The sequence below is a fragment of the Eptatretus burgeri genome, chromosome 8, assembly GCF_056783735.1.
Source record: "Eptatretus burgeri isolate ZD-2024b chromosome 8, Ebu_testis_v1, whole genome shotgun sequence".
Lineage (NCBI taxonomy): Eukaryota > Metazoa > Chordata > Myxini > Myxiniformes > Myxinidae > Eptatretus > Eptatretus burgeri.
The window spans coordinates 95757371-95777335 of record NC_140968.1 but is presented as its reverse complement, the minus strand read 5'-3'; the positions used below and the strand labels follow the sequence as shown (position 1 = coordinate 95777335).

The 19965-nt window shown below is 44.7% G+C and overlaps 1 protein-coding gene across 1 annotated transcript in view; it reads right to left on the bottom strand.

Moving 5' to 3' along the window:
- Positions 1-490: 490 nt before the first annotated feature.
- The window catches only part of LOC147022322 (uncharacterized), a 41696-nt gene continuing 22221 nt past the window's right edge, over positions 491-19965 (bottom strand). The window contains exons 4-5 of the mRNA XM_085890494.1: positions 8800-8951; positions 491-8571 (exon numbers count right to left, since the gene is read on the bottom strand). Of these exons, the coding sequence (XP_085746620.1) occupies positions 8428-8571; positions 8800-8951 (296 nt within the window). The 3' untranslated portion in view covers positions 491-8427. The remainder of the gene's footprint in view (positions 8572-8799; positions 8952-19965) is intronic.

Genomic DNA, 19965 nt, shown 5'->3' with positions numbered 1-19965 from the left:
TTGATGTACCAAACTCTGTTGCAGAGCATCAGCGCTGCCGAAGCAGTTTCTTGGCAAGGTCTTATGCTGGGTGGTTTGCCATTGCCTTCCCAGCAGCAGTTATGGCAGGAATATGGAATTTGTTGAGAGAGCCAGCAATAGCTCGTCTACTCTTCACAATATGACACCGTGGGAATCTTTAACGTCCACCTACTAATGGCGGCAGATGGAACGTCCGGTTAACATCAATCCGAGGGTTGACACACACAATGATGAATCGCCCTCACTGTGAAACACCGGGATGACAGTTTATACCTGGGTCAGGATTCATACCCAGGCTAGACATGTTTCAGGCGATTGTGCCTTCCTCTTGGCCATCTTGCCAGCCCACTCACCTGTACTTGGTTACATGCGTGCAATTGCTTCTCCACTTCAAAGACTTGACGGTAAATGATTAAAACTCCAACATTTGCAATACATGATGTCGAGAGAAAATAAACAGTGATTTGTCATTAATTTATTTATTCCCATCAAGTATCAGGTTTCCATGTAAAGTGATTGATGACTCCCTCATAGAGCTCAGTACAGTACATCGACATCACGGCAGAGATGAACACATTCGGCACAAAAAAAGCATAAAGTAATTTATGGTTTGAAGTTGAACATGCACATGCGATGGAAGCAACGAGATCACGCTACAGGTCATTAAACAACCTGATTATAAAACTCTCATCCAATTGAAACATTTTATGTGGAATACAAAGCTTCATGCACCACCACCATGAAAATACAACAGAAGTTTCAGCACGAGCAACAAGTTTAAAATCAACTACAACTTTACAAAAAAAACAACAACCATGCACTATTAAAGGGGTTTGTGGAAGATGAATCATCATCATCATCATCATCATCATCATCATCATCATCATCATCCTGTTTTGGTCTTGGTGGAGACGTCTTAGTCATGGGACTACCAGTGGACGGGTAACGCCTGATGAGGGAGATTCGGACACTGCAAACTTCCTAAAACTTCCCCAATCCTGAAGACTATGCGATTACGATTCCAACAGTTGGCTGCCAACAGTCACTCCCCCCCGCTCCTCGCCCCAGGGGGGAAAGAATACTTTTAACCCTTTTCTTCTACTCGATCTCTGGGGAAATCCGTTCGGAGTGACCGGCTTCCTTTGGGACTGTGGGCCTTCAATGAGGATGCTTGGGGCTGATGATGATTGATGAATTGATGAGCCTGTTTTCAGTCTATAGTAAGGTGAAAGTCTCCCTCAATTCACATTGGGGTATTGATGTTCTCACCACATTTACCAAGTGTGGGTGGGTGAGAGTTTTCGTAGGAATTTTAACTTGAGTCATGGTGCCGGCGATGGCACGCCAACTCTTTACAAAGGACACTGTGGGATCTTTGGCATCCACTAACTAATGCCGACAGACGGAATGTCTGTTTAATGTCCGCCCGAGGGACAACACGCACTGACGAATCACCCCGCCTGTGAAACGCCAGTTTCTATATGAGTCGGGATTCGAACACTGGCGAGACAGCTTCGAGGAAGTTGTGCATAGCTCGAGGCCATCCCATCAGTCATAATGACAATCACATGTTTATAAAAGGTTTTTTTCAAGAGAAGAACATCCATAATACAATCCTACTACAGTATATTGAATAAGGCAATTGTATCTGTGTGCATGTCCATCGAAAAATCATGAAAAAAAGACAGAGCGAGGCCGATCTCCACCAAATTCTGCATCCATGTTGGTAGTACCCACAGTCAGGTCATGGGCACAAAGAACTAGCCGCCCCCCCCCCCCCGATTTGGGATTCTCATCTGGACACGTGCCACGCTGCAAGTGGTTTACTGACCCCTTCTGAAAACAGGGGATTATTAGCCCCGGCACAAAATATATTTGCCCCAGCTTCCCAACTATAACAATTGGTTTACAAAGTTGCACTCAACTCAGTTACGTTTTGTAACGGTAGGCACATCCATGTTAATTACACGACCAAAAAGATCTTTCATCCTGTGCTGCCCTCTCATGTAGGGTAACAAAGCTGGCTGGCAGTTTGCAGTTCAAATCAATTTGCTTATAACGAGTGGAAACCCTCTGAACTCATTTGATTCTGAAGTTTATTTTACACAAACAAAGGAAAGTTGACAAACTAAACTGGCGTCTCGAGGCAGGTACTGTTCCTTAAATGTCCATTTACTCCGCAGGTGAGTCAAGTAATCATTGCTGAGAAATCAAGTGCGTTGTCCCAGGTCCGTGATCACGATGAACCTTTTGTCACTGGTGCTCCGAGATGGCCGTGACGTTTATCAGAGTAGATTGGAAGCTGCTTGAGGATGTGTTATTCCCAACCCGAACGGCAATTTTACATGTTCACCTCCTTGATTACAGTGGCCTCCAAAAGTATTCACCCCCTACCAATAACGCCACATTTAGATGAATTACGAATTGTGCAGAAACAGCTTTTCGAAATGAACTTTGTTATTAATAACTGAAGAGATCAAACTAAACACTGTTATAGTTGAATGAGGTTACACGTCAGGAATACCTGAAAAAACACAAACAAATCAAAATTCACTGGATGTAAAAGTATTCAACCCCTGAGGTTAGTACTTGGTGGAAGCAACTTTTGTAGCAATGACTCCCGTGAGACTTTGTGGGAAGGTCTCAACCAGCTTTGTACAGTGAGATGGTGAAATCTTTGTCCAATCTTCACGTGAAAATTTCTCGAGTTCTGCCAAGTTTGATGGGGATCGTCGATGGACTACAATCTTCAAGTGTCGCCATCAATGTTAAATTGGGTTCAAGTCAGGTCTTTGACTGAACCACTCAAGAACATTTATATTCTTCTTATTCAGCCACTCCAGTGTGGATTTAGCTTCCTGCTTCAGATCGTTATCCTGATGAAATGTGAACCTCCTACCTTGTTTCAGATTCATGGCTGACTCAAACAGGTTTTCGTCAAGGATGCTCCTGTACTTTGCACCGTCCATTGTCCCTTCTATCCTGACAAGCTTGCGAGTCCCTTCTGATAAAAAGCAGCCCCATAACATGATGCTGCCACTACCATGCTTGACAGTATGGATGGTGTTGACTAGGTGATGTGTAGTGTTAGGTTTGCTCCAGACGTAACGCTTTTAACTTAGACCAAAAAGTTCAATTTTTCTCTCGTTTGACCACAAAACTTTTCTCCACTTGTTTGCAATATCATCAAGATGCTTTTTCACAAACTCCGTACGAGCTTTCAGATGCGTCTTTTTCAGTAATGGCTTCTTTCTTGCCAACCGTCCATAGAGGCCAGCTTAGTGAATAGTCAGCCAGCCAACAGAGGCTATCATTTCAATAGGTGGCAGCTCTTTGTTACAAGCAAACACACTAGTCAGACACATTCTATTTGTACCCATTAATGACACCAGGGTGAATGACATTCCTGCCGTATCCGTTTTCGTGTCTAAAATGGCGGCCAAAATGCCCCCATTTCAAGAAGTAATGTATGCTCGACTTTCCCTTAAACAACACTAATTTCCTTGATCAAGGGATCATTTCATAGGTTTTCTGGGTCTGTGATGACAATGGATACATGTTAGAGGGTGTAACGTCAATAGTTGAGGAGCATATCATAAATTCACCATTTTTTTCTGAAAAATATTCTGAAAAGCAGATATAATGATCTTTGTCGGTGCTTGAATTGTGTTTGGTTTTCATCAATATTCCAATGGTATACATTAAGTTCTATTTTTAATCCATTGTTTGAAGCAATCACGTGCTGTTTTACGTGGTTTGCTCTCATAATTCCAGGTCATACTGAATTTATTGTGATTCCCCCGGAATAGTTAGAGGTCGTAGACTAAAGTCGCAATTCCGAGAAACGGCAGGGTGTCGCTTCTCGGAGTTGTGATTTATTCCAATCCTGAAATTTAATTAATATAGCGATTGTTTATGATCTCTTTACGGGCAGACTGGATACATAGCTTAGTAGACTGACTGGTGAACCATGGAGCATGTGGCTGTATTGAAGTGAAAGCGGAATGCTCCTGTCCCATCTCAAACTGCATGTTTGTTTTGCGAGGAAAAAAAAATCGCACAGAGGAGAAGTTACATTGAGGAAAGCTACAAAACATGGAAAGGAACGAGTTTGGCAAGTTGTAGATGAACGTATTTGTTTCGGAGATACAGAGTCAGCAGACCTATTGCAGAAGATCGCAGAACTGACTGATGATGAATGATCCGAAGATGCGTTGGTTTGGCATAAATCGTGCCATGGCGATTTGAGAACAAAAACTTCACTCTAACGACTGCTTCAGAAATTCAATGCAGATGCCACCAAAGCTGAAGGTTCAGCATTGGAACAGGGCCAAGCATCATTGCGGCAATCAAGATCATCCTCGATGATGAACTGGGAACTGTGCATGTTCTGTCGGAACTCTGCAAAAAAAGGTTGGTTTGCGAAATGCCTCCACATTCAATGTGTCCCAGGAAGTCCTTGATATGGCAGTCAAAGATGTCATTATGCGGGTTCGGTTGGCAGGAGTCGAAGGAGACCTTTGCGCAGCAGAAGACAAACATCACTTGGAATGCTGGGTAAGGTTTGAGCGAGCTAACGAGAAAGTTCAAGGAATGAACACTGAAAGCATTGGAGACAACTGCCTGGATGAGTTGTGCTCTGATATGGTACAAGGATGATCACAAGGACATGTCTTATGATATGTCGCAAGTGTGGAACCAATATCAAGACATGTGCTGTGTAAGCGGACATGTTATTCGTCCAAAGTACCTATCAAGAAGACAGAGCTCCTATGATGATGTGAAGAACATCATCGGGCCAAGGTGTAGTACTGTTCATCCACTGGACCCAACATCACCATTGCTGCTGTACCCTCGTGACCTAAAGAGGATGGCCATAGTACATACACTGGAGAGCACTAATATGGCAGACTCTGACACCTCATCCATCACATCAGATGAGATGCCTGCAAAATTTGCTCCAGAGGACACACCGATGCAAGAGATCATGCATACAGCTCTCCAACTATGTCCAGACTTGCAAGATACACAAGGGCATAATGTATGTTGGCATGGGATTGACAGTGATCATGTTGCAAAAATAATCCCAAACAGCCTGTTTCTGAGTGTTCTGTTCCGAGGGCATGCGGTACTCGAGACAGAGGATGAACAAGAAACAAATGATGGCTTATAGGCAAAGATTTGCAAAGTTGCTCAAGATATTCTTAATGCATTTGCTGGAAAGTGTTCAGCGAACACCCGCAGCTTCTTAATGGAGTTGGCCGAGATGGTCTACTAGGACTAGATGACATTGAAGAGTTCATCTGCTGCATTTACTCGGATGTTGACCACAATGCAGGTGTTAATCAAGCTCGACTTCACATGTTTTGGAAAGGAAAAAAATAAATGGAAAATCTTCAACAAACAAAGGATGCTCTTCAGTTACACTACGCAAGAGCTAATTACCAGGCAAAGGTGTGACTGAGAGCTAATGAGTGTAACCATCTATCCATCCATTGGGACCATACTCTATGCAGAGCGTTGGTGCTGCCAAAGCAGTCTCCTTGGCTATTGGGCACAATCCTGGACAGGTCACCACTCTGATACAGGACACCAGCAAGCTGGCACTCATTTTGGCAACCTCAGAAGGATGACAAGCAGAGTCAACCGTACCTGGTATTAATTCAACTGCCAAATGGGATTTGAACTCAGATTCCTAGGATCCTTGAAGATCCCAAGATTCTCAGATCCCAAGCCCACCACCCTAACCATTCTCAGATCTCAAGCCCACCACTCCAACAATTAAGCTAACACCAAGCATCATCAGTGTAACAATCGGCAGAATGTTGGATTGCCATCATCGACGGGAACGAAAATAATCTGGAAATGGACAGGAAGTCGTCTGGATGATTCTACCTGCTGTGCCTGCAGTTTGTGTCGAGCTAGTATCTTGTAACTGCAAGAAGTGCAGAACTGCTGCCTTGCAAGTGCACAAAATCACAACAAATGTGCATCCCTGCCTGTGGGTGTGATGTGGAAGGATGCTGCAATCTAGTAGGAAGTAGTTGAACTATCATGCTGCAGTCGTCTCAGACTGAGATAAGAGCAAGGTGGCAGTCAGGAACATAAGGATATTACTCACGTTTTCAAATGTGTGATATACTGAGTGTGTGTATATATATGTGTATATATATATATATATATATATATATATATATATATATATATATATATATATATATATATATATATATATATATATATATATATATATGATGTTATGTTTGACAACATTTTTGTATTAATTGTAATTAAAACTCAGTTAAATTGTAATGGTTTTGTCATTTCCTGAATCACTGACCCTGAAGACATATAAAATCATGCAAAAAGTACTGAATCAATGCTTCTCTAATGGTTCCTATGAACTCACATGGTGGCCATTTGGAATGGTGTCATTCATACGATTTAGGGCGATCTGGGAAAGTGTCATCCACACAGATTATGATCCTGAACACGTTACCATCAAATTTGAGCATTTGGTTTGTTTGTAACAAAAATTCCATCTGGCTAAAATTTCATCATCTTTCCATAGGTTGGCTGGCTGACTCGAAGGAAACAGGATGTTGTTGATTGATTGAATACTGACCCTCATCTCAGACATAAAGCCTTGCAGATCTTTCAAAGTCATTGTTGAATTTACAGTGACGTCCTGCACCGGTTTCCAACTTGCCCGGTTGCTGAGTTTGGATGGGCGACCTAATCTGGGTAGAGTCTGTGTGGTATGATATGTCTTCCACTCCTTAATGATGGATTTCACCGACTCAAAGGGATAATGAGTGACTTTGGAACCTTCTTATAACCCTCTCCTGAACGGTGCTTCTCCATCACTTTACGTCTGACTTGTTTGGAAAACTCCTTGGTCTTCATGTTTGCCTTGTTGGTTGATAAAGTAAGTTGTGCCTTAAAACTCCTTTGATAAGTAGGTGACTTACTTCGTAACCCTTCAAACAAATAATTTGCTCCTGAAGTGATTTAGGGTTAATTAGGCAAAGGGTTTTAATACTTCCGTAACTGAGAATCATCTGATTTTCCTCTGTTAATCAAACTTATTCACAATTTAACTGCATTTTTTTAGTTTTATCACTTTGGAGTAGTTTGTAAAGACTCTATATATTAAGTTTGAATTTGATTTTACATTGTCATGAAATAAGCTCAGGTGGTATCAAAATGTGAAAACTTTGGAGGTGGGTGAATACTTTTGCAGGTTACTGTTGGTAGATCGCCATAAATCTTTCATCAAATTCCTATAGGTGACACTTATTCACAACGTGATGAATAGTCTGATCTGGATCACCATGGTCACATGCTGGGCTGTCTTTGAAATTTCATTTGTGGAGGTGGTGTGATGTCCTTGCATGTAAAGTGCGGATCTTGATGAGTGAAGACCAATGTTTCTGAGGGAAGTCGAAACCTCGAGGCTTTCCTGTGGAATCACTCACCGGTTCTTTGTTAGCAATGTTGCTGTCTGTCCAGAGATTGCACCACTCGTCCTTTGTATCAAACCCTACATCACTTAAAACATTAATTTGCAGAGCCCCGGAAAGGTTTGCGTGACTTGCGTCCTATATTTGGCTGATTCTGCAGGTCTTCATGGATTGGAAACTCCGGATTGGCTTTGATGCAGTCAAACTCTCAGCATTCTTGCCTTCAGGCGCAGATCAGGGGGTGGCATGTCAGACAGGAGTGGGACCCACTGCATGGGTGTTGATTTCAGTGTACCGCTGATTATCCACATCAGTGTTTTCAGGACAGTGTCCAAGTGTTTTGTTTGGCTGCTCTCTGCCCAAATAGAAGAACAGTATTCTGCTGCAGGATACACAAGAGCAAGGCTAGCAGTGTGAAGAGTGCTTGCATTTGATCCCCAGATGGTGCCCACTAGTTTCCGGATCATGTTTACTCTTGTCCTGATCTTTTCTGTGATCAGTTTTAGGTGTTCATGGAATGTAAGGCTGTGATCAAGGGTGACTCCAAAGTACTTGGAGAATAGTTCGTTCTTGATTGATTTTTTTTTCCACAAAAGGAAACCTGGAGTTTACTGTTAGCCAGTTGGTTGCTGAGATGGAAAGCGGTAACTGTAGTCTTTCTTGGGTTTGGGTAGAGGTGCCAGTAGATGAATTATTGCCCCGTTACCTTTAAGTCCTGGGACAGGGTACTGCTGAGATCTTCAAGGTTGATTGCTTGAGTAACAAGGGCAAGATAATCTGTGGAGGCAAACTTTCTGGAGGTGGTACAAGACAGGTCGCTCACATAAATGGTCGCATCCTATTGCTGTCTGTGGTCAGTCGTATCATGTTGATTGCTGTTTGAAGTCGCATCATCATCACCAGAGAACCAATGGGATTGTAATCAGGAACTTAACCACGTCCTTTATGCATTTGTTGTTTTTTCATTGATTGTACTTTGTGCCTGGACGATGCTCACTTTGCTGGGTGCTTTCTTTTCTCGATTTGCCCAAGTGCCACACCTGGATCTCACATGTCTGTAGTCAAACTTTTGCTGCGTTACCTGTACCTGTACACATGTTTGCAGACACCGTGTTAAAAGTGTGCACCCTTGGTGTTAAATGTAAATGTTAACTTCTTGTTTTTCTGCAACAAAATAGAAATTAAGTGATCTAGGATGTTGAACTTATTAAAAGTGCTTTTTAAAGTGTTATGCTTTAGGAAGGTGCTTGTACACATGTGGGGTGCGTATATTAAAGATGATCACATGTGGTGGGTGCTAATGAAAAGTGCTTACATGCCGCCCACTGCCAGGAACGTGCTTGATGTTGTCTAGTGACCCGCACTTGGACTGCACGTGACTAAAATCCATCTTCTTACTGAAGATCTGCACATCAAAGGGTGTGGTTAGAAATTGTGATGGAATATGTCTGCACCGTCTTGAATGCACTTTTGTTCCTCATTCGTATTAAGGACCTCTTGCTCTCTTTCCACTGCTCTCAAACTCCTGCAGGACACTCGTGGCCTTCCAGTAACTACATCTGGGTTAAGCTTTCAAGATCTCGGCTTTCTGTGCACATCCGATCGTTTGTTCCTCTTTTCTCACACATGTGGGATCAACTCTGTGAGACAGTTTAATCACGCTCATTCCTCTCGGAGTCTAGGGCTTCAGAATGGTCATCTTCCATCCTGACCGACCTCCATTAATCCTCTCCAGACCACATCCCTCTTACTCATATCTACAGATTATGATCCTCTTTTTCTCACGCATCTCCTCTTTTCTCGTTAGTTTGCCCTTCATAGAAAGCAGTGCTCTCTAACCTGGGTGGTCTGTGTTGGTAGTGGTTGTGGAGGGATAGTGGTTAAAGGGGGTTGGGGGAGGAGGGGAGTGGGAATGACAAGTGGGAGGGGAAGGGTGAGGGGTTACAGACAAGATACTGTCCCTCAGAATGGGAGTGCAAGGTGGTTTTTTTTAATATTGTTTTTCTATTAAAATAATTTATTGCTCAGGAGGGGTGCCACTGACTCCATCCCCACTGTTTCTAGTTACTCATCCAATACCAACACTTTTGAAAGGACATAATCCACCCCAAAATGCTCGGTGCACATGCGCAGAAACCCCTGGAAACTGGTGTGTTTGGGGCAAAATAAAATGTATTATGTGTCCGGGCTAAAGATAATTTCATGGAATGGATCACCAAGCTTCTGAAAGAAGCCAAAAATACTTGTAAGAATATGTGAGACAAAGAGCTGTGCCTCTGCACAATGAAAGACTTGGAACTTTCTCAGCTCTCCGAACCGGCACCTCCTCACACTGCAAACTCCCGACCAGGTGGGTTGGTGCAAGGTTCAAGTGGAGGGACGTGTCCTCCCCCAACCCCCTGACAGATCGTTACTGCTGAATGGCTTGTGTATCTGGATTAGATTCTTGTGAACACCGAATGGAATGACATATCCGAGGCTTGTGGATGTACAGGGTAATTTTAAAATGATGATATTTACTATTAATCATGTTTGGAATGAGGGGTGGGGGGATTGGTAGCTTTGAGTGCAAAATATATTGTTGTGGTTGACGAAATTCGCAAACCACCATTCAGGTCCCTTAGGTGAGATATCTTTGTAAGTATATGTGTAGTTAGGCCCAAACCCGTTGTTTCGAGGGAATAAATGTCATTCACTCGGGCTGCGACCCTTCTCGATACCCGTTTTTCTTTTACTATCTTCATTTTGGACCAGCCGCCATTACTACCACCACCAACCACGTCTCAACAGCCATCACACAACAACCACCAACCGCAATGCCGCTTCACAACAACAGCCACGACCTTTACCGTCACAACTCGCCCTCGCAACCATCGCATCACCGTCATTCCCACGCCGCTTGTGGGCACCGATACTGGACTCGTGCAGGGCGCGCACCGAGCAGGGGTGCAAAAGCGCCGGCCTTTACGAAGAAAACGGATCAAAAACGACTCACGCCCACTTCTGTTCCGTCCTATCGGCGAGCGTGGGGCGATTTGGCCCCGCCTCCAGGTGCGTTGGAGTAATATCGCTATATGCAAATTCATGGATCAAAAAGCATTCACGCCCACTTTTCCTCGGTCCAATGGGGAGCCAGTTAGAGGTGAAGGGTCGGAGGTAAAGGGTCGAAGGTGAAGGAGCGAGGCCACGGGGCATATAAGGGGCTGCGTTCGTCAGTCAAGTGAAGTTAAGAGTTGGCAGTCGGTGGAGTTGGGAAAAGAAGTTAAGAGCAGTTCAGAGGGGAGGCAGTGAAGAGTTCGGAGTCAGTGAAGAGTTGGGACGAGTCAAGAGAGGAGTCGGAGAAGGCGGTTGGACGGAGCTGTGGAGAGGTGGCGGCGGCGAAGGCGGTCGAGGGGGTGCTCGTGTCGGAGTCGGGAGCTGCGGAGGCAGAGGCTGGCGGCGCGACCGAGGTCGTGGTGGAGACGCTCGTCGCGGGACCCGAGACAGGGAGATATCCTCCTTCCCCCGAGCATCAACAACCCCCTCCTGTTTCCCCCCGCGCTGAGATAGTGCGAGAAGGGGGCCCCGTTCCCACCCCCTACCAGACACTGTCCGCGAGGCCCGCGGAGTCGGGGCGCCACCGCCATCTTGCGGCTCATCATCAGACGGGTAGGCCCGACGCGGTCTCGGCCCCAGGCCCGCCTACCCCCCTCATCCTTGAGGGTGGTCCTTTTCTTTTGCTTTGAGTGTATGTGTTGTCGGCGCCGTCTGTGGAGTAAAACTGTATAAGTGTTGCCGCGTGCTAGGTAGTCGGTTAGATCTGCATTGTTGCATTTGCTTTTTGTGTATTATTGTGTTTCTTCTTCTTTTACATTTGCTTTTGGTGTAATTGTGTAGGTGTGCTTTCCGTTCATCGCGAAATAAATGTGCTTCATGTTGAACTGTTTTCCCGTTTCGCTTCGTCTTTTCCTTTATTGAATCTCCATCTTACTTCACGTAAAGGGTTGGTCGTGGGCTAAAACGCCCGATAATTAATCGAACCGTCGAGGCCGACGATAACACCGCTCGGTTATCTCGATAGTACGGAACGGGTCGCTTAAAGTGGCCCGTGTCCGAAGTCGACCTGCGGCGAGGTGCGATCGCCCGGTCTACCCTCCGTGTGGGTACTTAGGTAGGTCGAATTTGGCGAGCAACCCTCTACCACGCGGGGGCCGATTGGCACGATCGTGGTGAGGCCGAAAGGTCCACCCGTGACTAGTTCCCGGCGTTAGTCCGAGAGGGTCATGACGGGATTGTCCGTCCGGAGGGCGACGTGCCGCGATTCGAGTTACGTGGCCGCTCGCACGCTGGCGGGCGCGAATCCGCAACACTGGTGTCAGGAGTGGGATATAAACTCATCGCCCTCCTCGCGGCACTGGTATCAGAGAACGGGAAAACGGGCTCTCCTGTCTCCAGCTAAATTCACGGGAATCGGTCCAGGGGTGAGAGGAGCGACCCCCGATTCCCTCCAAATTACGAGTGAGCTAAATTAACCCTTTACGATAAATAAGATGGCGTCTCAAGGCGAGCGGGAGCCGGGGGTATTAGGTATGTGTCGTCATGTAGGATCCATGGCCCAGGTCGGTTCTTTTTATAATTATAACCCCACCACTAACTGTGGTCAGTGGGAGCGGCTTGAGCACGAACTTTGCCGGCAAACGGAGTCGCACAATGGCAGCACGGAGCGGGCTGATATTAATGGCACAGCACGAGGCATGAGCTCCCAGTCACCGGTTCAAGGCATGTGGTCACAGCATGTGCTATGGCAGGCGTGGCAGGATGACTATGCGAGCATTGGCAGGCTTCAGGCACAATTGGGGGATGTCTTGGAAAAGGTGAAGCGTTATGAAGAATATATCGAGGAGGTGCAACGTGGAGTGGACGAGTCACAACGGCACGCAGACGCGCTTCAGAAAAATTACGTGTACGGGGGGACACAGCGATTGGACGATTTACTGGAACGAATTCGGTGGCAAAAACATGACTTGGCCAATAGAGTCGACAAATTACGTGGGAAAAAGAATTTGGTAGTGTTTTATACCCGCCAGTTGGAATATGCGAAGAGCAAACTGAACAAAAGAATAGAGGAACAGCAGATTGGTATCTCCCAGGAAAGGAAACAATGGGAGGAAGAATGGAAAACCGAGCTCGAAAAGAAACAAAAGGAGCACGACTTGGAAGTAAAACAATTCATGGAAAAATTATTGGAGCAAGCAAGGCGGTTCAAAGAACTGGAGGAGAGAGTGAGGGAAATACAGTTGGAAGAGAAAAAATGTGAACACGATGGGGAGTAGGAACAATTGAAGGAAGAGATAAGAACAGGCAATCAGGAAAGAGAAAGCCTAGAATGGAAGATAAAAAGAGGAGAGAGACAGCTGGAGGAAAGGACAGAGGAATTGCTGGAAAAGTCAGAACAATTCGAAGAACTGCAGGGAGAATTGAGGGAGGAAGGAGAAAGGAAAACAAAGCTCGAAAAGGAAAAACGCGAACAAGATGGAGAATTGGAACTACTGAAGCGAGAGGTAAGGGCAAGCCAGTTTAAAAGAGAAATCCTGGAAGGGGAGATAAGAATGGGAAAGGAATGGCAGAAAAAACTAAATGAATACAGTAAAAAAAGGGACGAATTGAGGAGGGAAGCGGTGGAAAGAAGAGATGAAATGAGTGAAGAAGCATGCAAATTGAGGGAGGAATTACAAACAAAAACTTCTGATTTACAGAAACACCAAAACAAAGAGAGGGAATTACAAAACGAGTTGAGGATGGTGAGAGAAGAAAGAACGACAACAGAGAATGAAACGTTAAGGAACCACACTGAGCAGATTGAACAATTAGAAGCCAAAGCAAAGTCGGAGTGTGCGGAGATGAGAAAGGAATTGGAAAAGAAAGCTTCTGAGTTACAGAAACACCAAAACAAAGAGAGGGAACTACAAAACGAGTTGAGGATGGTGAGAGAAGAAAGAACGACAACGGAAAATGAAACGTTAAGGAACCACACTGTACAGATCGAACAGCTGGAAGCGAAGGCCAGATTAAAGAATGAGATGCAAGAAAGAGTAATGATGGAAGAACGAATCAGACAGGAAAAGGAAGTCAGCCAACTGAAAGAAATAACGAGATTGCAGAATGAGGAACAAGAAAGAGTGCTGAAAGAACAAGGAATGAGATAGGAGAAGGAAATCAGCCAACTGAAGGAAACCACGAGATTGCAGAATGAGATGCAAAAAAGAGTAATGATGGAAGAACGAATCAGACAGCAGAAGGAAGTCAGCCAACTGAAAGAAATAACGAGATTGCAGAATGAGGAACAAGGAAGACAGTGGAATAGGAAATACAAAGAACAAGGAATGAGACAGGAGAAAGAAATCCGTCAATTGAAGGAAACTATGAGATTGCAGAACGAGGAACAAGATAGACAGTGGAATAAAAAACTGAAAGTGTATGAATTTGAAACTGAACGACAAAAGGAAAAAAATAGGTTGGAATACGAGGAGAAGTTGAAGGAGCAAGGAATGAAGCAGGAAGGAGAAATCAGGAGATTGAAGGACACAAGGAGATTGGAGAGGGAAGAACGAGAGGAACAATGGAATAGAAAACAAAAAGAACATGAATCTGAGGTTGACCAATTGAAAGAAAAGCTGAGGCTGGAGTACGAGGAGATAGACAAAGAACAGCGAATGAAACACAAAATGGAGATGAACCAAATGAAGAAAACCATGAAACTGGATAAGGAAAGACAGGAGAGGAAACGAGGAAGAGTAGTGAGAGAACAGCGAATGAAACACAGGAAGGAAATGAGCCAATTGAAAGAAACAATGAGATTGGAAAACAAAGAGCAGGAGGAACAGTGGGAGAGAAAACAACAACTATACGAGTGTGAAATTGAACAACTAAAACGGAGAGCGAAACTGGAGTCAACGGAGATTGAGGAGCTCCGGAGGGAGAACGAACAGCTAATGGGGCTCAGAGAGAAAGAACGACTCAGATGGGAAGGAAAAAGGAACCAGGAAGAGACAGAAATAAGGAACCAGGAGAGAAAATGTATAGAGACACGGGAGACAAGAGACGAGGTGAAAGTAATTGGGAGGGAGAGAAAAGAACAATTAAGACGGAAAGCAAGGATGAGGTACGCAGAGATCGTGAAAGAGCAAGGAGTGAAAAACAGGGAAGGAAGGGAGCGACTTAAGGAGAAAGCAAGGTTGACCTACATAAAGATAAGGGAAAGACGCCAGAAAGAAGCAGAGACTAATAGACACGAGGGGACAACAGAAACTGATAAATGTACTGAGACACGGGAGATGGGAACGATAGAGGAAAGACTACACGATGAAAACGGGGTGGAAGAAACTAGAGACGCACACACACACACGGAGGTAGTGGAGGACAATGGGGGTGAGCTCGTGGACTGGGTGGAGACCCAGTGCGAGCAGCTGGATGGCCTCCTCCAGGAACGAGGGGAGGGAGTATGCCCCCTTGAGGCGAGTCACGACCAGGTGGGTTCGGTCGTGCTTTGCGAGGTTGAGGGGACGGGTGCTGTGGACAGGTGCACGGAGAGCTTGGGGGGTATAGAGGCCCCGGAGACCCTTGTGGGGACACGAATCCCTAGTGTGGTTGTCCCGGTGTGTGTGGTGTCGAGGTGTGTGTTCACGAGTGTGGCGAAATGCGTGCTGCAACGCACGCATAGCGTGGGTGCAAGGGCGTGTGTGAGAGCGACCGGGTGGGTGACAAAGACCCCGTGTGTGGAAGCTACCCCGTGTGTGAGTGGTGTAGTGGCAAGTGTGCCAAAGGGCGTGCTTCCCAGCATGCCGTGTGTGGATGAGGCACCGTGTGTGAGTGAAACGGCCAGTATGAGTGAGGAACCGCGGGTGAGTGCCCCCGCGTGTGTGAGTGAGGCACGGTGTATGAGTGAGGCACCGCGGATGAGTGCCCCCGCGTGTGTGAGTGAGGCACTGTGTATGAGTGAGGCACCGCGGGTGAGTGCCCCCGCGTGTGTGAGTGAGGCACGGTGTGTGGATGAGGCACCGCGGGTGAGTGCCCCCGTGTGTGTGAGTGGTGTGGTTTGTGTAAGGGAAATGGCACGAGTGAGTGGAAGGCCGCGAGTGAGTGGAGCCACGTGTGCGAGGGAGATGGCATGCGTGAGTGAACGGCCGAGTGCAAGGGAGACCGTGTGTGTGAGAGAGCGGTATGTAAGGGAGATGTCGGTCGGCATGTGTGAACATGCAGCCGCGTCTCCCGGTGTGAGTTTAATGGTGAGGTGTGTTAGCGTCGTAACAGTGCGTGTGTGGAATGGCGACGACGGCGACATGTGAGGAAAGAAAGCCGGGTAGCGGCTGTAGTTGTTTCGGGGACCGTGCCGGGTTCACCCAGCAGTGAGCACGAGGTCCGTGCTGTGCAACGCACGAGGCCCCCACGTGCTCGCTTACGAGAGTGAAGTCCCGGTCCGGAAACGCACGCGGTGGATTTGCCGATCCCGCGGACGGACAAAGTTTAGGCAGGATAATGGATTTGGACCGGACGGGTTCTCCACGCGATCGTGTGTGTTAAGCTCCAACGGGCAAAGCACATGTGTTCGCATGGGGAACCCCTCGAGACGTGGGGCTTGTTTTGTTATGCGCACGGTGACGTCATGGCTGCACGTGGGGTTGGAATCCGGCAGGAGGGGTATCCCTGCCGGATGGTACCGTCCAAGGGGGGACGAGGTACACGTGCAGCTGCATGACGTCACGGGCAGGTGCAAAGTGCGCGAGCTGTGAGTTACCATGCTGGTGCTGCGCAATTAGAAAAAAAAAAAAAAAAAGAACAGCAAGCCTCACTTTCGGGTGCACAGGATTCCTGGGCAAGGGGTGGAAGACGCCCTTGACCAGGGCACAGGATGGAAACTAGTTAGGGGGAAGGGTTAGCTTAGCTAGACCGACTTCATGGGGCAGGGGTAAGTCCTCATGGAGTCCGTGGAATGGATGAGTTAGAGGGATTGTAGCGAGATTTAGGTTGGGAAATTGATTAATGGGATTATTTGGAGACAGTGACAGACTTGTGGATGTGTAGTGGGGACGTAGTTTAGCTACGTAGTGTTAAAAGGAACGTGCTACTAGTTTAAGGGACGACGTGGGAGCACGAGTTAGTTAGGGGAGGTAGTTAGAAGGATGGCAGAGTTCAGCGGTGAGTGTGTTGAAGAGTTGGTGAGTGAAGTGGAAGCATGTGCTTGGTGAGTGAGTGAGGCCAGCGGGTCTGTGTGAGTGGAGCGAATGGGGAATGCATGGTGCGATGAGTGATTGGGGGGAGGAGTGACTCCCGCCCAAGGGACCCCGGGGTCAGTGTCGACTGAGTTAGGTGGTTAGTCAAATTGAAAAATGGAGGTTGTTTTGTTGTTGGTGGGAAAGTAGGCTCGAAACCCGTTTGGAGGGGTGCAGGAGCCCTGTTGACGGGCTGGGAGCGTGGCTGCGAAAGGTGAGTATCGCTGAGTGGGTACCCCGGGCACCAGGCTAGTCGGCCGTGGTAGGCCAAGGGCCCATGGGGGGCCGGGATAGCGTAGTGGGCACGGGTGCGCCTGCTTGGTGCGGGGGCCCGGGGCGCCATAAGCGCGTGGGCAGTGTTGTGGGCACGGGTGACCCTCGGAAAGGGGCCTGGGAAGCCAGCCTGCCACGTGTGCGTTTCAGGGGAGGTGCCATGGGGGGCACTCCCCGGTGTTAGGGAGCTGGTAGGCTCGGAGGCAGTGTAGTGCCCGGGGGTGCCATAGCGGGAGATTCGGCAGAGGGTCGTGCCTGCCAAAGGGGGCCACGTGTCCCAGCCATGAGACCGTGTGAGGGCACGGAGAGAAAATTGGGGGGCGAGGCCCGAAATTGTGAGGACACCAACACAGGCGACGGGAATCTGGGTTGTTAGAACCAATAGTTTAAGCGAGAGGTGCTTGTTGAAAGCCCTGGGGTAGTTTAACAGTTAAATGGTTAGGGTAGATTAGGAAGTGTACCCCTCCGCACCATCCATCCCCTCGCTCTCGTTGTGGGCCGCTGGACCCACTTTGGTTATAGATCGCTGAACTCTGGGGAGGCCATCCTGAGGCTTTAATTGGGCCTCGGCACAGGACGTTAGCTCTCCCTTATTCCCCTCCGGGAAGGGAACGTAGGGGTTGGGAGTAGGCTAGGTGACAGGATAGGTTAGCCGAACAAGGACGATAAAGGGGGTTAGGGGACGATTTATAGTGGGGAAGTAAAAATAAAAAAATAAGTTGGGGCTAAATATATATATATATATATATATATATATATATATATATATATATATATATGTATGTAAATATATATGTAAACCGCAACCCTGACGCAACCCTGGACGCCTCTTACGACACAGGGATATGGTACACCTATTTTAACCGGGGTATACACCGGCCCAGTGCACTGGTACTCATTTCGCCGACCTCGGAAGGATGACAGGTTGAGTCAACCCCCTGGTGTATTAATTCAGTGGCCCAACGGGGCTTGAACTCAAGACCTTTTGGATCACAAGCCGCTGCCCTAACCACTGCGCCAACACCAGGCATATATATATATATATATATATATATATATATATATATATATATATATATATATATATATATATATATATATATATATATATATATATATATATATATATATATATATATATATATATATATATATATATATATATATATATATATATATATATATATATATATATATATATATATATATATATATATATATATATATATATATATATATATATATATATATATATATATATATATATATATATATATATATATATATATATATATATATATGTATATATATATATATGTATATATATATATATATATATATATATATATATATATATATATATATATATATATATATATATATATATATATATATATATATATATATATATATATATGTATATATATATATATATGTATATATATGTATATATATATATATATGTATATATATATGTATATATGTATATATATATGTATGTATATATATGTATATATGTATATATATATGTATGTATATATGTATATATATATGTATGTATATATGTATATATGTATATATATATATATGTATATATATATATATATATATATGCGTATATATATATACATATATATGTATATATATATATATATATATATGTATATATATATATATATATATATATATATATATATATATATATATTTATATATATATATATACATATATATATATATATATGTATATATATATATATATGTATATGTATATATATATATATGTATATATATATATATATGTATGTATGTATATATATATATATATATATATATATATATATGACGATCCTGACCGGCGGTTGTCACACGTGGTCGCCGGGCATGTGGGCGGTTCACGGTGCTTCCAGTCTCTCTGAGGCGCGTTCTCAGGCGGCTAATGGTGGAGTGGTGGACATTGAAGTGTGCTGCAACGGCCCGTACTGACGTCCCAGCATTCAGCATGCCAATGGCGCGCTCCCTCAAGATTTGTGACATCTGTGGCATGTTGACATTTGGCACCAGTCCACATTTTGGGGAGGCCTTTTATAGGGCAAGCTATTGGGAGTGTTTGTGTCCTGGTCACGCTCACTGACCATCACTCTGTCAAGCCCCATGGTGCTCATGGGAAGGATTACTCAACGTGTGAGTCCACACACTCAGAGTGGTCAATTTCAATGGGAACATCTGTCTTGAGCAAAACAAAGGAACCATTGCTCAAACATATCATCGGTTTGACCATTTTCCCATAATGGCAATCTTGACTTAGATATTTAGGTTGGTGCATTTATATTTTTGTTCAGTATATATACACATATATATATATATATATATATATATATATATATATATATATATATATATATATATATATATACACATATACATACATATATATATACATATATAGATATAATATGTATATATATATATATGTATATATATATATATATATATATATATATATATATATGTAGTTTGTCTGGATCTGGGGCCACAAGTGAAGAATAATTATTCGAGATTTTTGCATCTTTTGCTAAAAGTTGAAGTGCAGTTGCCCTATCGATGGCAAAGACGAGAATGTACGAACAGTAAATGGTACGAACCTGACTCCTCTCATCCACAGATATTTCTCGTATTCCTATATTCTCACGATATTTGCATTTAAGAACACAACAATTATAACCATGTTGAAATTTTACACTCTTTCGTCTAAATGCTGAAAATTATGTTTAAAACAACAATATAAATTACAGATTTTGCGCCAGCAACGGCACGTTAAAAGTGCCCGGCGAGCCGAACCGAGTCGGTGTAATCATGCACCAAGGCCTCATTTAGCATTCATAAGTCATTTCAAAAGTCTCATATTAAAAGGAAACTAAAACCTTGTGGCAGACAGATTCTTCTATATTGAGGGTTGGA